This window comes from Mycetomoellerius zeteki, unplaced genomic scaffold, assembly GCF_001594055.1.
Source record: "Mycetomoellerius zeteki isolate Tzet28-1 unplaced genomic scaffold, Tzet1.0 scaffold102, whole genome shotgun sequence".
Lineage (NCBI taxonomy): Eukaryota > Metazoa > Arthropoda > Insecta > Hymenoptera > Formicidae > Mycetomoellerius > Mycetomoellerius zeteki.
In genome coordinates this window covers 956,610-977,286 of record NW_017255933.1, presented here as the reverse complement: position 1 = coordinate 977,286, position 20,677 = coordinate 956,610, and the positions used below count along the sequence as shown (strand labels likewise).

Sequence of the window (20,677 nt, the reverse complement as noted above, 5' to 3'; positions counted from 1 at the left end):
AATAGAAATTTAATAATTTAATATCTTTTTTATCCAATTATTTTATTATTATTATTTCCTTCATCTCGAAACTTATATCGCGATCATAATTGAAACAAAATTGTGATAGCGTGATTTAATATTGAAATTTTCTACTTTTATATAAGTGATTTTATAATTTTTAAAGTAATATCTTTATAATTATATGTCATGTTTTTGTTACAGTACCTTACATGAGTTCTAACAATAAGTAACAGACAACCAAGATAAGCAAAGTTTCTCAAATGTTGTAGAAATTTCTTGAACTTTCATTAGACATTGCTATGTTAATTTTGAAGTGTCTTTAATAAATGTCTTTAATAAATGTTTGCTGAATATTCCTAGAATATGAAGTTTACCACTTTCACAAAAGGATGTACGAAAAAGATAAAATGCAAATGGTGTTGCAAAGTTTACTTTATGCTGATTTTATGTTAAGGACACAAATTAAAGATACGTAGCGTTCCAAGATACAGACGTGCTATTTAAAATTGCTGCTCGTAAGTGCAGTCACTTTGCGTCGTGTTGCTTAAAGTAATACGAATTAATTGAAAAAATCACGAAGAGTATAAAATTCCAGGAACTGAAGCTATGAGTAATTATCCATTACGACTCAGACATTTGCGTACCGACATTAACGATAGGAAATTACGTTTACGTCGTCGATAAAATGAATAGAGCAAATGACCAGCATAAAATAATTTCCCAAGGGGCAATGGTGCATTTCATTCACGACTGGTATGCTGTTCGTGCGCGGGAATGTTGAAACTCCTCTTTTATTTCCCTATCTTCTTTATTCGCGTCACGTATACCGTTGCTGTTTCCTAAGAAAGCCGTGGAATCGTCTGAAAAATTGATATTTCTTCAATATAAATAACATCTTAAAAAAAACACAGTGTCTTAAAGAATGCTTTAGGTATTTCAAAAAACGAAATACTAAAATAAAATTCTAAAAATATTTCAACATAAATATAAATAAAGAAAATGAACACATCAAATATGCATCTCTAAACGTAAATTTTCAACATTTCAGATTAGATTTTCCCTCGAGATTCGATATACAGTTGTAGTGTGTAACGGAAGTACTTTTATCATTTCGTTTTATGATCCACTTTTGCGAAAGTCTGACTCATAATAAAACAACAGAGATCCGGAAATAACCTTTAATAAATTAACATATTTTTCAAATAATAACATCGTAATTCATGTGAAAACTTTTAAAGTAAACAATGAAAAGTTTTTTTTACGAAATTAATTTTATGATTTTTTTCATTAAATTAATTTCCAATAATGATTGAATTCATTTTTGATATTGATTTTTTAGCGAACACGGAGTGAAATCGTTTGATTGTGAGCGAAATCAATCTAGATGTTCCCACGGATTTGAGTGAGCGTAGCTCACTCGTTTAATATTCAATGAGATTTCGAGGACGTCCTGGCTTGCGAACGGGGATCGATTTAATGTTTCTACACGCCTACTTAGATAGGAACATGTAAGAATTTTTTATATTTCCGTATTTAAGCGTTCACAAAGTAAACGCGTTCTTGTCTGTAATATAACTAAGCTATCGATCCTTGCGTCTAGCTCAGACAGATTGAAAGTACACACGTACGCGGTTACTTGCGCGCGTACCAGTTTATCGATCGATCTGTCACTTTTCCTATGTCCTCGCAATTCTACCGAACTGTAATTTCAATCACACTGCCGTACGTGGAAAGCTGCGAAGATAACAACCCGATTGTCGTTGAACAAAGATTACATTTCCGGAGAATGGTATGAGCAATTAAAGGAATGTCGCATTCAATGGAATGAAAGAATTATTTAAAGATATTGACCATTCAAATACGCAAAAAGAATCTACGGAATATTTTAATTGTAAGAAATGATCATTTGTTCAGCGATAATTGTAACGAATCTTGTAATATTGTAATAATAATTAGCAATGTGTTATTTGTTATACTGCCATCTGGCTGGACGCTAGAATCTAATGAATGAATGAAATCAAATTCTGTGCTCAAGAACAATAACTAAGGTACTTACGGATAGGCATTAATCCCTAAGGATATTGCATTTAGAACGACTATCCTTGTTCTTTCATATTGATACTCGAATAGTCTACGAGAAAAATGCGTAAACAAAGCATAACTGTGAATTAGCTGTAAATGATTATTTTCGCTGCGTATTGGGCGACCTGTGTGCGTGGTGATTAATATTATGAGCATGTCACACCTATGTTGCTACATTATAAATATTCTTTACATATCCTTACGCGGATATAGATTATATAATTTAAAATCTAATATAAAGATAGAATAAAATATATGTTAAATTTAATTTGTATTTTTTTATACTAGATAAATTTTCTTTGCGAGTATGATGTGAAAACTGCGCCGAACTGACGCGAAACCTTGTCACGCACGACGCAGAGGAATGAAATGGTTCCGGAGCGATTTAAAAAGTGTCCCTTCTTCTGTTTCCTGTAACATATCATACAGTATAAGGGATTTTGTCGGCCGTCTCTTCACTTACGAGCGATCGTAATAGCTCGATATTAAAAGCGCCGAGTGAATCGCTGAGAAGGCTGTAGGGCCCCGCCGCCGTGCAGGCGAGAGAATTTCGTACGGTGTCTAATGACAATCGATACTGGCTTGAGCAGTTGCTAGAGTTATCGTTATCACTCCGTCGGTGATTCGATGGAGGGTCGTGGCCGGCAGCCAAGACAAACTTTACTTTGGTGCTCGTACCAGGCCATCCAGCCATCGATCCAACCCTCCCGTACAAACTTCCTCACACTCGAGTTCGAGTCGGGCGCTTGCTCCAAGCTGGCGCTACGGCGATTTGTTGCGAGAATCTATTTACAACTTTCCATATACGTCCCCGTGTACGCGAGGAATCGTGCAATAACCGTCGGCGTGTCACGATTGCGAATGCTGAAAGAAATGCTTCAAAGTTGACCGCCGTATTTCTTGGTTAAAGATAGGGTACTTCGAAAAAAAGAGAAAAAAAGAGAATGATATCGCGCGATTGATATTTTACATAACGCTCTGATTAAAGTTGCATTAATCGATATTCTTGTATGGTACTTAGGACTTACAGTTTTCTTTTAGTCGTGCTATTTTAGATTACTTTTAATTCTTTCGAAGTTTCCTCTCGGGATAATAGACTCATTTACGAGGTGAACTTGTGAAGCGAATTAAAGTTTGACGTAACTTCACTGCGGATATTGAATTCGTTAAATGTAAGTCAATTTGGCTACATCAAGGAAACATATATATCGTATTGTACCAACATTTTGCTACTCAAAATGAAGAAAATTTAAAAAATAAAGAATAAATATGTGCAATCTTGCATCTTTTAAAATATTTTAATTGATATTAACGATATTAACTAATTATCTAGTTCTCAGTACGATCTTGATAATACATAATATTCTATACTATTTCATAGAATTATTGTATTATTTTCAATAAGAATAAGAATGGAAGTACGACTCTTTCATTTCTATTCTTTTATTTTCCCATTATTATTTCTTTTTTATTTATAGTTTTCTAACAGATTGTGAAATGAGAATGCATTATTTCACGAGCATTGAGGGGAAGAAAGCATCTTTATTTTCCTTGATTAGCATAATTACCTCATTAGAAAATATATAGCAGATTGTGGCTAGTAATTTTTTACGTCCATATATAACGCTGTCTATGAGTCTGGAACGAAGTCCCAGCGCGGCAAAAGTCCAGGCTTCTCTCCTTTCACAGGATTTTCTTTCCTATGTAGCTCCTCATCTTTCGCCCTTACGTTCCGGTTTCCTCTGTCGTACTCCAGGGAAATATAACCGAGTTCAAAGCTCTCGATGGTCGACACGAAACTTTAGCGCGACAATTTTGCACGAGAAATATCCAATGAAAGTCAAACTCTACGGGATTCAGCCTCATTGGTGCGTTTCAACCTTGAGAAAAAAAAGAGCGAAGGAAAGCAAAGCCAGCCCGACCTTCCAACAACCGACTTAATGGAATTAATGGTTTTCTGCTGTCGCCTTACATATTCATTCTGTGCGCGAATCAGCCTGTGAGCCCGTCGAGTTTTCAAAAACTTCGGAAAGTCGAATCTATGTCTCTTGATACTCAGTTGCGCTTCTACCGAGGGCAATTAGTGTTCTTGCTACTTCTGGCTACTGTCATTTCAAAGGATCTGAGTAAAGTGCTACTAAATTACAGCAAACTCACTTCGCACAAAGTTAGTAATATTTGATCAATGTGTTTATTTGTAATTTATTCATTTTTATCTTGTTTTTTTTTATTCTCATCTTCTCTCCATAGTTCGGATATCTTTCAAGTGGCAAATTATTTAATGCTATTTCTTCATTAGAATAAAATAATTATTTATATATTTCGATTTAAGGCAAACATTAAATTAATAAGTATTTGTTATCTGAAGAAATCATTAGCGTTACTGCTGAAACGAAACGTCGGAAGAGAAATGTAAGAGAGGAAATCTCGAAGAGATATCCCAGAAGTGAAATCTCATTTATAAATATCTAAGTTGCAACAATATTCTGACGACAATTCAACTTCTATAATTAATGAAGTAACGAGATTTGCTTCTGCCGTCCTTCTATAGTCTTATACAAAAGTGTGCCGTGTCTCAGTAATGTAATATTTTAGCACAAATTGATATTAAATCCAATCAAGTGTATCTCTGATTCATATTTTTGTCCCATCTTATTACAACAAACTTATAATTGCTTATTACGTTACTGTTATGCCAATGTAGTGAATATTTAAAGTAAATATTAAAGTGAATATTTTTATTTACGCCTTTAATTATGCTATTTTTTAATGAAATAACGCATAACTTTAATCGAATCTTCAAGCCTTTGTTCATAAACCGAGTATATCGATATATACTGATGACGTTAATGAAATATTACTTATATGTATATAGTATTAATATGTCACTGTACGATAACATTATATTAGAATTTATCGTTAGAACGCGTCAAATCCAGTTATTTCGAGTCGTATTCGTCATGACTCGCTTGTCGATCGCTTTCACTGAAGCTCACGATTGTAAATATGATATTGTCCTAGAATGTAATAGACGTGAATGTGGGAAACTCTTGTTATTATAGATCTTGTTATTGAGCAACAAAAATAACTTGGAAAATTTTCCATTATTGTAATACCGATTTATTAATTTTGTTAACGTGAAAGAGAAAATTAAAATGTTGCAAATATGCAAGAAATGTCCATGCTGGATTTGGATTCATTTTATTTATGTAATTGAGATTATAATGTTAATAGGACTTAAGGAATATTCATTCTTGCTTTATGTTAAGGATGTACGAAGACTTTGTGTAAGATACATTTTCGTTTTCATTTCCGCATAGAGCGTACATATAACATCAGAAAGTAAAGTCGAGTTCGTCTAAAGATATTGCAATAAATAATTGTTTTCTTGAAAAATTAACGGCACTATCTCTGATTTACAAAAAGTTTAAGTGAATAAATAGTTTCAAAATTTCTAAACTATTGTATTAGATTCTGGAAGAGAGAAATATAAGATGTTTGCTAAGTAACATACAATGCGACAGTCTAATCCTTTCCGTGCTTCGCTCATAAATCATCTCAATAATTCTTTATACGCGAGCAGAGGAAATCTTAATAAATGTCTGATTCCGTAAACTTCGCGCGCGTCGTCGATCAAAACAAAGTTTTCTATACGCTTATAGCGACCTGCTGTGTCTGCGAATTAATCATAGTTAAAGTTTTCCGAGGTTCGCTTATAAACTCATTTTTTCCGACGATCATGCATTCCTGAAAGATACACAAGCATCTGGAACGAAGTTTAATATCTCCATCTTGATAAGGTCTGACGATGCCAGGAATAACGCACAATTTTTACCATGTTAAAAATTTTTTTAATGGGTTATTTAATAAATACCCGAGATATAAGGAACCAAAATGGTCAGAAAGGCACATATAGGCGTACACACGGCGGACATACTATCGTCTCTCAGATTTCACATTGTATACTGAAACTAAATTTATATTCTGTAAATAATTGTGAGGGCGAGCAAGGTGCGGAGTATTGGCCGACGAAATTGTAAAATACAAAGCGAACGATTTGCTGGGTATTGTACGTCTGTATAATCATTTGTCAAGCAATGTATCCTACGATAGGAGATAATAAAGAAGACTTATCAAAAATTTCAGTGAGTCTTTATCGTGTATAAATATATTACCGTATTTTAATGTTTTCTTATATACGCAATGTGTGCAGTCATATATAAACTTTCTTTAAGAACGCTGATGTTTAATATAGCTCTTATCTTAATTGTTGATTCTCTTATACGTATACATACATATATACATACACACACATACATATATATTTTATATCTATTATTCTGTCAGCATGTTCTTTTATATAAAGCTTTGCAATAAACTAAATATTAAATTAAATTAAATTAAATCAAATATATTATATATATAATATATATATATTTATTTTTTTATGTGTATATGTATATATATATTGACCCTGAGAAAAATTTGTCTTATTAATTTTTATGTTGATATATAACAATAAACTAATCAACCTTTTCATCTTTGGTAATATTATACGTCGGTGTAACGATCTGTGTCTAATCGTTAATCTTTATTCGTTTCATTCGTTTCACTCGTTTCACTCGCACGTAATTTATACCACCAATACAATATTATTAACTCTTGTCTCAAATATACTGTCAAGAAGAAGTGAAAAATTTTAACCCTTCTTCGAGATTTAAAAAAATGGAAGTGTAAGAATAAAGAATTTGGAGGTATAGACTTGATCATCGAACATTTTAAACATAAAAATTGTGAATTTTATTTTATATTCACATATGTGTTACTTTTGTTAAGATATACGAAAAAGTTATTCATCTTGACACAGAGGTGATTTCTGCGAGCAATACATCTCGCTCGCGAATACAATTTGTAGTGCAGGCGGTACTGAATTTATAAAGCCAATATGCTTCAGACCTATTGATCTAGTGATACAACGGGATTGAAAATGATTTCCATCTTTTATCGCTGTAACGCTATATAATTCGATATGAGGCCTAATCACGCGATGAATACTAATGCCGCTCGGAGTAATTAAGAAGCAACGATAATAGTAATAGAAATATTCTCGTCAGTGAAAGATATATGACAATAATGCATATATCGTGATTGATATGACACGGTAAATTAAATTACAATTTACAATTCAAGAACAAGAAGAGAAAGCGACTTCGTAATTAATGCAGTAGAATGCTTTCAATTTAAACCATCAAACTCTGTCAATTCGTGTTCTATCAAAAGAAATAACAAAGAAATATATAAGTTATTGCGTTTTTTAAATATAATAAGTATCAAAAATTTTATTTGATTAAGTAACAATAGAAAGAGTAACAAAAAGAGATAATAATTTTGCTTAATTTTAATGATTCAAAATGCCAGCGAATTCGTTTAAAAATTAATTAATTTTATTATTAATAATAAATTAAGTATGAAGGAATATGCATTAAAGGATTTATTAATATATAAAGCTTGTTTATATATTTGGAATATTTTTTCAAATCTATTACAACATTTGTTAATATTCATGAATATTTGAATCTTAATTTATGAGGAACCATCTGAATTTCGCATCGCACGATCATCTCCATTCCACCGTCTCGTCTCAATAGCTACAATAGATAAATCTGGGATGATAGTATCGAAGCGATACAAACCTGGATGTAACATCAGTCCGTGCACATATTCTGGATGCCAATAAGTAAACAAACCGCGGCGCGAAATGGAATCGAAATCGGGCCATAAATCTCGAATGTAACCATGCGAAATTGCCGAGAAAGCAAAGATACATAACCGATGTCGATCCTCTTTTCATTTCTATTATTTGTTATTCCTTTTCTCTCATTTCGGGTAGATAATTCTTTTGCACAGTGGTGATGAGCAGTATGAGTTTCTTTTCTTTCTTTCTTTTAGAAATTAAAGTGCATAAATACCTATTCTTATCACTCGTCATAATAATTTCCGAGAAAACATTTTTTTTTACATTACTACTACATGAATCTTATTTTTTAATAATACTTATTTTCCATAAGATTACTGCAATTGTGTTATACTACAATACAAGAAGATTTCAAAAAAATACTTATTTCAATTAGTTTCCAATTAAATTAGTATAATTAATTGTAATTAAAAATCATAATAACGTATAATTTTTCATTATCAATTTTTTTCATATTTCTTCTATTAAAATAATGTTTCGCGTTATTGTTTTTTAAGCAATATAAATATTAATATTCTGTTTTGTAGATCCTTTTATTTAAATAAAATAGACATTTATAATTTTAATTATATCTATAATAATTAATTAAAAAATATAGGGAATAATTAATATATTCATTATAATATATATCGTATTACACGTTTTCATAAAATTATATTTTGTAATTAAATAAAACAATTTAAATTTCCATTCGTTGCAAGTTTTATTTAAGTAAAATAATTTACAACTACAATTTTATTTTAATAAAAAAAATCTATAAATCGGAGACATAATTTATTATTCAGTTCTCATATTTTATTAACAAAATTCATTATTCTAATTATCATAATGTATATATATTTGCATTGTTTTATACGCCTCGAAACCTGCACTCTACAGTGCTAGCCGAATCATATTTTGCAAGTACTCGTTATATCGATTATCATTTTGAATACTTTTATCTTTCGTCGATACAGTTGGAATTTCATAAATCGCTTTCTGATAATTTTTTACTAACGTCGATCTGTTTTATTCACAGACTGCACGAGTGCTCCGTTTTATTCGAAGCTTCGGCCGATTATCGCGCGGTGCAGCACCGCCAACGCGGTGCACAGGCCGGCGCAGAGCTCAGGACGGAAGAACATATGTTTAGCCAGTGGCGCATGCGTGGTCACCGCTTCCGCGACGTACCTAGCCATCTTTTCAGTCAAGCAAAAGTGATTGTTTTCAGTCTTAGTCTTATTTAACTGAACTTTTATTAATGTCAGAGCCACAGTCCGCGCTGTTATTACGGAAACAATTAGCAGGTACAATGTGAGCGCGGTGCGAGTGTTAAGTGTGTTTGACGGAAGCGTGAAGCGCGATCGAACGAGGAATCGTAGTCGTGTGACTCCGCGCTTTCCAAAGGACTCGCTGCCGTTGTGTCTCGCAGGCCCGACGTTGCTCCTCCGACGGCCTCGTGCTCGTCCTCGCCGGAAACCGTCGTGCTGTGAATCCACGGTCACATTCGCCGCTCGGCACGTCGTCCTCGCCGGCTCGCTACGACCGCGCGCACGGGGCGTGAAAATCAATACGCTCACCCGCGGAGAGTCTGTGTATGCTGCGCCGTGAATAACGTTAACCTAAGCGGCGGCATAACGTCGCCCTCGTCGTCCACGGCACGCCGCGATCTTTCAAGTTCGACTTGTCCCTCCCTGTTCCCTTCCCCTCCGCCCCGTTTCCACCGTTTCGACGACGAGCCGGTTCGTCGCGTGCGATGTTCCTTGCGCGGCCACGACGAGGATGATGAGGACATGGACGACGATGTCGATGTCGATGTCGATGTCGAGAGCGAAGGCCGCTCTCGTCTCTCATGCCCGAAAATAATTGCAAGCCTCGTTATTTATAGCGTATGCGCGTCACTGCCGTCGCGCACATTTCTCCTCGTAAGCGACGGAAAAAAACATCGAGCGGAGTAGCGAGAACGAGAGAGAATAAAATAAAAATAAAAATACAAAAAAAAGTGGGAGACAGTACAGAGATAGGGACGAGCACACGAGAGCGAGTGAGCGAGCGAGCGAGAAAGCCGGAGAGAGTGCGAGAGAAAGAAAGAGAAAGAAGGAGGGAAAGAAAGAGTAAGCAAAAGCGCGCCGTGCAACGACCATCGAAGGTCAGCCGCCTTCGGGCCATGATCCCCTGTTCCAGACGAGATCGACGCCACGAAAAATGCTTCTCAGAGTTTCGCCTCTCTTTGTGCGACGTAGGACGGAGTCGCACTGCGTGCGCGCGCGAGAGAAAGAGAGAGAGAGAGAGAGAGAGAATGAGAGACAGAGAAAGAGAAAGAGAGAGAAAAAGAAAGAGAGAGAGAGAGAACACCGTCGCGTCAGTAACCTCGTGCTTCGCCTCCTTCGCGCGGAGCACGTCGCGCTGACTCACCGCACGGTTTCCGTGTGGCGGCGAATCTCGCACGAGCGAACTTAACCTATACGCCGCGCGTCCCGTCCTGGGGACACGCTGGACTGGCTGCTCGACGTGTCCCATGCTGGCGAGATTCGCGGCAGCGCAAACATCCGCATGCACGTGCACGCGTGATTGTCATCACACGCTCGGAGACGCTGCTTTTTCCCTTTTTTTATGCTTTACAGTACCTATTGGGGAACATAACCTAGACACTTTAATGTTCTCTTCTGTAATCTGTCGCTGCATTATATTTATCTGGAAGTTTTATCAACATCTTGATTATTTATGTTCCTCTCGAGACCTAAAAATATTGTTTTTTGCATTCTTTTCTCGCTCTCGAATAGATGTTAAGTAATGATAAGTTTAGAGAATGATCCTCTCAAGCAAGATCGACCTACGACACTCAAACTGAATATATTATTCCTCCAAATACACACACATACAGACACAATGTGAAATGTATTTTAGAAGATAATTTTGTAGATCATCTTTGGAGCAAATTGTAATTTTTTTTATGTTTTATTTGATTTATAATCTTTAAGGTATATGTTGATTTTTGATCAGGTATTTGCTTAGTTATTTTTTCTCTTAATTATTATATCATTTGTTAAATTCTTTGTTAGAATTTAAAAGTTTCTTTATATATTTAAACACTTAGTTTTTTTGATTTTTCTAGAACATAAAATATCTTTGATTATTATGAAGTACAATTTACAATTGGTACTCGTTAATATTATATTCACTTACCTCATATGAATATATTCTATACTTATGATAATAAAAATTGTTTAATATTTTCAGATACATCTTTTAGTCTTAGATATTTTAGGTATAATTTGAATAATCATAAGACGCTTGAAATGATTTCTAGTAATATTTTTCTTTCTCCCTTACAGAATTAAATAAAAACCCAGTAGAAGGGTTTTCTGCAGGCCTCATAGACGACAATGACATATATCGGTGGGAAGTACTCATTATTGGACCTCCGGATACATTATACGAAGGTGGTTTCTTCAAAGCACATTTACAGTTTCCAAAAGAATACCCACTTAGGCCACCAAGAATGAAATTTATAACCGAAATATGGCATCCAAATATCGACAAAAATGGAGACGTGTGTATATCTATATTACATGAACCCGGTGATGACAAATGGGGATATGAGAAAGCTTCCGAGCGGTGGTTACCAGTTCACACAGTCGAAACTATTCTGATAAGTGTTATTAGCATGCTCGCAGACCCTAATGATGAAAGCCCTGCTAATGTGGATGCCGCCGTAAGTATCTGTATATATATTAAAAAATATATGTATTTTTTCTTGTAATAAAATAATTTACTTCATTTATTCTCTTTCTCTTACTGTAGAAAGAGTGGAGAGAAAGTTACACGGAATTTAAGCGAAAGGTGGCGAGGTGCGTGAGAAAGAGCCAAGAGGAGTGTTTGTAGGGGATGAACAAATATTCAAATGGAAAGACTTATTTAATTCTGGTAAGTTTTGCCGAAATAATTATCGAATAATTATTGAATAAAATAATAAGTAATTATTGAATAAATAAATTATTGAATAAATTATTTTATATCTATTATTTACGACGAGGGTAATAATATTGGCAATGTTAAGTAATAAGAATCTTATTAGATCGTACATGTAAAAACACAATCAATAGGAAATAGGAAATAGGACTACAAATATATATATGTGTATATGTATGTACATATATAGTACACAAATTCAAATCGAATTATTTAAGCATTAAAGATCCATCTTCGACCGTTACGAGCTTTTATTTTCTATTTCCTATTAGCAATGTTGTTTGGATAATATATATATATATATATATAATATATGCTTGTAATGTATTAACGTAGGGAAGCCGTAAGCACTGTAAGAAAGATACCGACGCTCAGCATAAAGCTAACGGATAACAGTGCCACTAAAAACGGAAAAAGCCTGACCTATCCTTATGCAGAGAGAGAAAGAGAGAGAGCAAGACAGAGCGTGTGTACGAGAGAAAAACTCACGCCGCTCTATCATGTTTATTAAATCGCCGCCACCAACGTACGATCCGAATCCATCGAGACGGAGAAAAGAGATACACACGCAATTCACCTTTTACATAATAAACAGCTAAAAAAAATTAATTTACACGTATACATAAAAATATCATCTCTGTATGATTATTACCTTAATATTAATAGTTCTTATAAAAACTTAACTCTCCCCTGCCCTTCCTATGCTCAAGAATGATCCTGAGCCCCTTTGGACGGAACCTTGTAATTTAAAATATGTTTACGTTTATCTCTCAATAATAATTCCTTAGTGTGTCGTTTCGTATTTTCTTACTTTCATAAATATATATATGTATAAATAAATTTTTTTATAAAATCGAAGACGGGACACATGTAACAATCTTGTAAAATGTTTATCGAGAATGGACTACATACGACATGGTATGACATTGCGGTGAGAATAATTAAAGCCGTGCGTACACGCGGTAAATGTAAAATATATATTAAATTTTCATCGAACCGTAAGTTGCCAAAATAATTAATTCTAATTCAAGTGATAATAATGATAATATTATTGTTAATCTATCAATAATTACAGTTAGTGCTCGTAACGTAACATATATGTATATGATATGGTATTCACTCTTAAACTCGTGTGCAGAGTAACGGCGCTTTCCTTACGAAGTAAACTTGCGGTTCTTTATCATCATTACAATGAAATTAAAATAATTCTTTCCTCTTAGGGAATTCGTTCAACTTAGTTGAAATTCGTATAATTCTTTGATCTGGTTATACATTATTTTATATTGTCAATTAAATCTTCAGACATTGAAACAACGTCTATGTTACATTACACCTGCTCTTTTCTCATCCATTTCATTAATTATTTATCACATATTTTCTTATCAGAACATAATGGTTGTGTTCAAGCTGCTACTTTGTTCGCCGAGCTACTGAATATGATTGATTGAATCTATAAGTAAGAATCCAATCATGTTTAGTTGCTTAACGAGCAAGCTAGTTGTTTTGTCAACTTGAACACGTCCACTAACACAAGCAAAATATCTCAATTTTTATAGCATTACATTTTTATTTCCATCTCATTCTTATTTATATTTATTTAAAACAACTCTCATTACATAGACAAACATTTTTACAAAATAAATAACTGCAGTTTTTAAATTACAATAAGTATAATATATATTTATACGTGATATGAGTAATAATATTTTATTTATTATTTACATTTACTAGATCTTAATGAATTTTTTACTAAATTGAATGAAAAATTATTATTAATAATCATAGTGCGCTGAAAAGCATGTAGAAATATCGTATTCTCCCTAATCGTTTGAATTTCAAGTTACGCAAATTCACAGTTACGCAAATTCAAATATTCGAGGTTGCGCGCCGAAGCGTTATCGCGCGCTTGACGGCCGCCATGACAGTTTTGGCGGCGTATTACCGCGTATTCGATTCGTTGACGCGGAGTGTTGATCGCGATCGTTCCGCAATTATTCGTGAATTTTACCCGTTAAATATGCCTGAGTAGTGCCTCTTTTTGTTGGAAGTGTCGATAAAAGTGACGAGTGATCGTCGAGACATGTCGGTTTTCGCAGATCTTTGTTATCGTCGCCATTTCGTCAATCGCGGTCGGAGCTACGTCAAAGTTTGAAACCGTTGTAGTACAAATTCTAGTGAGTACAAATTCCGATGCGTAGTCACGCGTAAGTGATCCTTAGGTTTTCTCGAGGTAAAGTACGCATTTAATGTATCTTTCATTAGACGTAGCATGTCCAGGCTTATAATTATGTCATGCATGTATACCTACTACGTCGCGTTTAACCGAAAATTTACTGCTAAGTACAATATATATTTCGCATCGCAATGAATGATAAAAAACGACGAATGTGCCATAGATCCGTTTTAGATGAAGTCTATCACACGATCATAGCATTTTGATTTACTATAATAATTGTGTGGCTATAGTAATGTGAACGATAATTCCGTCAAGTAAACTTCTGGCAAAAATAAAGATTGGATCGCGTAAGTCGATTATAAGGGAAATCAGTGATAGAAACGTATAGTAAACGAAGCTTCTAGAAGGCGAAAATTGTGATAATAAAACGTAAAAGCATAAACGCCTCTTTTACGTTTCGTCGCCTCGATTTTCGCTTCCTGGAAGCTTCGTCTTCGCCTCCGTTGCTCTTTCCTTACATTGATTTACGCTTCAATTTTTATTTTCGCCAGAGACTCCAACGACTCACAAGATAATATGAAATATTTTATGTTGCATCGATACTGAGAACATAAATGCGACTGTAGCAATAGTAGATACATATCTCGCGTTGATAATGTAGTATGCCAACAAATATAATTCCATAAGATAAATTTACCATCATTTTTAGCATAACTATAAATCTTTTACAAATTGATTATACTATATATGCACAAGTTAATTAAAATATATAGTACTTGCACAGTAATTGGCAGTATTTACATATGCAGTAATTAGTAGTATTTGTAATTTTTTAGTGTCATTTTTTTACTTCATCTGCAATTTACTTCATCTGGCTTATGATTGTTCTGCAAACTAAAATCGCTGTAGTAATGTTGTGATTGCTAAGTTTATAAAATAATATACACGAAATAATTAAATATGCTGTAGTAATTAGTAATATTTAAATTATAATTAATGCTGTGGTCACTACGGTTATAATTAACGTATCTTTTTTTTATGAATTGTATTCATATGGTAATTTTAAATTGAGGATAAATAACTCACAAGAGCGTGAATATAATATTGATAGTATTAATTTAAGGCAAAAATATATGTATAAATAAGTATAATACATACAATCAGTATCGGATTTTGATATTTTAATTTGGAAATAGAATATATCGAAAGAAGTGTGTACTTGCTACGTCCAATGAAAAATCTGCTATCAGACGTAATTAATAATGATTGATTGCATTATGTGCGCGTCGCGAAGCAAAGTGCATTCTATCATTGCAGTTTGCGTGTCACAACATGGTGAATTCGTGATTGTCTTGCTTTTTCGAAAATAAAATACGAAATGCGTTAATTTGCGGCGTCCGTTCGATGTGCGTAATTAAGTGCTCCGTTTCTGGAATTCATCGTTTCTAGACAGACTTGGCGTAGGATATTCTGGAACTTCACGATGGATGTAAACAGCAATGCCCTAACTGGTGAGTAAAATTATCTATTCGTTATTTAAGTATATGTATATAATATATATGCTATCGTAATAAAGACATGTATACATAATTGCGATTATTTACTAACTAGTAAACGTGAATAACTGAGAACAGAGAAATGCATAAATAATTAAAATACAATTCCATCAATTCCAAAAATGATAAAGTATTTACATAATTATTTACAGATTTATTGCGTATAGCGCACAAAATTAAAATAATAAAATGATATGTGAGAATAAATAAATATATGTATACAAAAAATATAATAAAATTTATATTAATTACAACATATTAATTTTTGCAGGTACAGCGTACTTAGTGAGAGCACAACGACTGGTGAGTGAACTCATTTATTACATTTGTATATATTAATCAATAACAATAACAATATTATCCGCCTTTTTTATATGCTGCTATTTATTACATAATTATTAAAGATTGCTCTTTGATCGTATTCTAGTCTACGGTTTACGTTTTTGCAAAAAGATAATAAATAATAAAATTAAGAATTTTCTTTTTAGTTTGACAATAAAATTAATTAAAATTTTATATTAGGGGTCTCTATAATACCGAAATCTTAAGCGTGCATCGATTGCTTTTAACAAAAGATTAAAATGAATTGCATTAAATAAAATAATTTTTTTACATTTTCTCTTTTTTTCATGTATATATATATATATATATATATAGTACATATTTATATATTAAATGTGGAATAAAAAACTCATAAAATACTTTTATCGTAGATATAAATAAAATTTATATTTGCAATTGAAGGTCTGTGTTGCAATATCATATGTTTCGTTCTTCATCTGCAAGATGTCGCTGCAACATCATACAATAAAAAAATTAAAAGATTGTTTAACATTTCAAAACAATTTCGAAATAATATGCTAATACATTTTGAGGTTCATTTTTGTTGTTTCTCTACAGTTCTGCTATAAAATGTAACATCGTATTTAATTATTTTTTTAATTTGTTTGATAACGATGTATAATAAATTAGATTAAACTAATAAAAAAATTAATAAAAATTAATAACAAACTAAACTAATTTTTCGATACTTATTTTTTAATGTGTGTATGGTATGCGAGAATCATTAAAAAAGTTTAATTAGTCGAAAAATTTTTTAGTTATTTTAACAACTTTATCCATGTCAAAAGTCTAAAATTTATTAAAACTATGTTAAAAGACAAGATTAATACGGAATGAAAGGGAAAAGATGGGTGATTATAATAATTAGCAGCATAATATTTAATATACAGACTTTTTAATTTAGAAATTCTTGAAAGGGGAGATATTGATATGAATAGTAATATAATTTTTATGCATATATACAATGAAGATAATCTTCCATTTTTCGTGATTAAATTGTATTATTGCATGTTTGAGAACTACTACGAATTTTAGATGATAAGTTTCATTTAGCGAATGAGAATAACAAGAATAATCAACGTAGTGATACCTAAGACAGTTCGAGACATTGAATCTCTTCATGTTATTATGTATATTTTTACAATTATACACTTGTTACATATTTTTCCAGTATTTAATTACAAAGAAAAATATGTAATAGATATGTAATAAATATATAATTTAAAACAAAAGATATAAACTTATTTTTGTTGCTTCTCCACATTTTCTATGTAAAAATAAAGTATTATGGAATATATTATTTTTTTTAAAAGGATCTCTAAAAAATATTTTATCTACCATAAAAGTGATGATTATAAATACACATATTAAATTAATTAAGAAGATAATAGCCAAAATTTGAAGTGCTCAAAGAGAAGCGTTTCAAAATTAGAAAAAAGCAAATAAGGAAATTCTCTCAATGTCTCCAAGGCGATAATATTGTTATTATTATTAATTTAACAATTAAGTTTACTTTAAAATGTTCACGGAAGAGACGCAATTTTTCGCAAAACCATACTGGGAGATATTAAAGTTCCTTAAAAGTTAAGATCGTCAATAAATCTCTCATGTATCTTCAATATTTTGTATACCTTATTTATTTCTTTTTTATCTTCGTATAATAATCGTAAACGTACAATTTAAAACAATAGTGCTCGTGTGTTTATGCAATGTACAGGATACTCTTTAAAGCTATAATACAGTTCGAAATGAAATACAAATCAATAGACTATTACTTTAGGTAAACCTTCTTGTTTTTTTAATACATTATTTTCACTACTGGATGACAGTGTCCTTCGTGGTTCTTCTTTTTTTGATCGTATGCCCGCGCACGTGCGTTTCGATACACGCGCGCGTCTTTCCCTCGCGCGTCCTGGGGGCCTCAACAGCTTTTGAATATCTATCTACAATTACCTTTTGTTGTAAAATATTATTAGGTTTTACGATATGATTTCCCTCCTTCCCGCCGTTGTCGATAACGCTAACGCATCCGCACGCAATTACGCACTTGTATATTCGTTATAATACATGTCCGCCGTATACCATAGACGGTCGTCGATTTTTGCTCTCGACATAAAAGCTGTACTGTTTAAATAATTAAAGCTATCGGCTATCTACCGGCTATCCTGTATCTACAAAGGATCTATACGTTACACTTGTCCGCTGCGAACGAAGAACAGGGAAACAATCATAAATGTATACATATAACAAATCGTAAGGCGCCTATCCGTCGAGTTATCGGACGCTTCGGTCGCGATTGCGATTAAAATCCGATCGTCTCATCAACACGAGTCGCATTATTATTGTACCTGTAATAAATTCTAAGAAACGAGCTCATTCGACCTCGATCGTGAGAATCGACGATTATCTACGGATTCGCGTTTGGCGGATGCCACGTCAGTCATATAGTTAACCCAAATCGACAAATCGTAAAGATGAATATTAGACTAATGCTCGAGCGAAATAATTTAGTTTGGTATCTGAAGATGTGAGATCGTACGTTTGTTCTTTTCCTTCTTGCTTCATCGTAACCTGTTCGCATCCGGAGCTTTTACTATCGTAACTCAATCGATGTGTGTTATTCGATATAGACGATTAACGAAATATAGATGTTTTCATTGTGATCTTGTCTTCGCTATGCATTGTATTCTCGTCGATCGTCTAGCTACTTAAGCTGTGTTCTAAAATTGACTGCCAGTACTGAAAATCTATAATGTACGTGACGTAAACTATAAATTTTCAGCTGGTAATAAATTTGGTACATAGCTTTAGTAAGACTCAGGATCACTCATTAGCAGGCGGAATCAGCGTCATTAAGTTACGAGATGTAATCACACGAGTATAGCAATATGTACATTCGATAATCCGGTCTGATCGACTTCCGTTGTGACGATTCATGAAAAACTTAAAAAAAATCAAGGATTGGGGAACGGAGAAAAAACAGAATCAATCGATCACTGGTCTTTCGTTTAGCAATGCCCTTCTAAAGCGATCGTCTCGCACGAATTTCTTGCATCTCTGCCTCATACAATATCATTCACGTTTGTTTCGTTTTTTTTTTTATTTTTAACTGCGGACTAGAATTTAATTGAAGATTAAAATTTATTCTGGTAAATACTATAGTTTGATTCGTAATAATTCGAGGACTGTCTCTCTTTCTCTCTTTCTCTCTCTTACGAAGTTCATCACGCACGCACACGTTTACTCATTCGCTCGTCCTTTCGCTCTTAATGTCTCGCTGAATCGCCTCGAAGTGTCTTCTGCACATTTTTCCTTCTCTCTAGGCATCGATTAATTTACGGCAAATTCTCATAATTATGTGTTTTCCTTTTGCGCCGCTTATAATAGCCCGAACGCTGCATTTTCACGGATCGCAACGAGTGATCATTGAAACACATGGCTCAATGCTCTTTCTTCTCTTACCTCATCGTTCGTCACTGATTACGCGACTTCATTCTTACGGTGTGCAATGCCGACTGCGACAAGTGAAAATTCAGCGTGCAGTCGCTCAGTGTGTACCGCTGTTAGTCTGCGTGGATATATTCGTACGCTATTAGATAGTTAAGTGTGGTAAGTAAGTAAATATACAAGATCGTATGTGTATATATACGTGCGTGTTTTGTGTGTGTGTGTGTGTGTGTGTGTGTGTGTGTGTGTATGTGTTTATATATGTATGTAGTACTTTGTTTCGTATTCCGAAGTTTCTTCCATTCTTTTCCTTTGTACAGATATTTACATATGCTAGAAATCGCACGAATTCGCGCAATCTCTCGCTTCATTCAGTGAAATCGGCGTGCTTATTCGTCTTTTGCTCGCACGCCTTTTCTTTTTATGTATCATCGCGATATAAGCTCTATCACATTGGCTTTACAAGCCACATTGTTGTCACGACAATGATTCTAATAATAATAAAATAATGATTACTGATATAATAATGAGATTAATAATAATAATAATAATGATAACATAAGCCTAATAATACAGTAATATAAATATAATACAATAATAATCAAAAGAATATTAAATAATAATCATTAAAAATCATTAAAAATTATAATTATTATTCATCACCAAGAATTTTAGCGCAGCTAATAGTTCCCAACAAATAGAAAAAGGAAATTTAAATAATCATCTCGTGGAACGAATAAATTTACTTCTTTTTTGGTATTTTACATTCTGCAACGCCGTTCAACATATCAACGTAAAAATAGTAATCGATGACAGTGCTCTTGACAATTGAGAATATTTAATAATGATAATTATATAATAATAATATTAATAATTTGTAATTATATATAATAGCAGTGATAATAATAACATTGGTAACGGTCTTAAGTGATCATTCTCGCAATTGTATAAATAGATGGATAAGCAAGAAGTAGGAAAAGAGAAAGGGAAAAGGGAAACGTCGAGTCTTAACCGAAAGAGATAAAAAGGTACGTAACTGGAGATAGAGAGAGAAGTATACAACATTAACAGCTTAATCGCTATGGAGGATACAGGGAGGCGAGTATAAACAATAACATGAATCACAATTATGCAATAATTATTAATCGGCCGTTCCGTCGCGCGAAATTGTCGTTAAAAATTAATAATAATTCGATCTAACAATTAGTTATTGGGAGATTGCACTGTGGCGAACCCGGACCACTTCCGTTTTCCGTGCATTATCTAGTCCGCTCCTAGTCTCCCCTCCTCTGGAATGATATCTCATCGATCATTCATCAATGGGAGGGGTGTCATCCGAAAGCGAAAGCGGCCGGGGTTCTCTCG

The 20,677-nt window shown here is 33.4% G+C and overlaps 1 protein-coding gene across 1 annotated transcript; it reads left to right on the top strand.

Annotated features, from left to right (window-relative positions):
* Positions 1-8,884: 8,884 nt before the first annotated feature.
* On the top strand, positions 8,885-13,090 carry Ube2g1 (ubiquitin-conjugating enzyme E2G 1). Its single transcript, XM_018444617.1, has 4 exons — positions 8,885-9,126; positions 11,155-11,534; positions 11,624-11,746; positions 12,128-13,090. Exons 1-3 carry the CDS (start codon positions 9,081-9,083, stop codon positions 11,702-11,704), a joined length of 507 nt encoding a protein of 168 aa, XP_018300119.1. The 5' UTR covers positions 8,885-9,080; the 3' UTR covers positions 11,705-11,746; positions 12,128-13,090.
* Positions 13,091-20,677: the final 7,587 nt, after the last annotated feature.

What these genes read in the sequence shown, in the direction of transcription:
- Ube2g1 (XM_018444617.1), top strand. Translation starts at nt 9,081, where the DNA reads ATGTCAGAGCCACAGTCCGCGCTGTTATTACGGAAACAATTAGCAG. An exon ending in ATTACGGAAACAATTAGCAG is followed by an intron (nt 9,127 to 11,154) that starts GTACAATGTGAG and finishes TCTCCCTTACAG; the next exon opens with AATTAAATAAAAACCCAGTA. An exon ending in CTGCTAATGTGGATGCCGCC is followed by an intron (nt 11,535 to 11,623) that starts GTAAGTATCTGT and finishes CTCTTACTGTAG; the next exon opens with AAAGAGTGGAGAGAAAGTTA.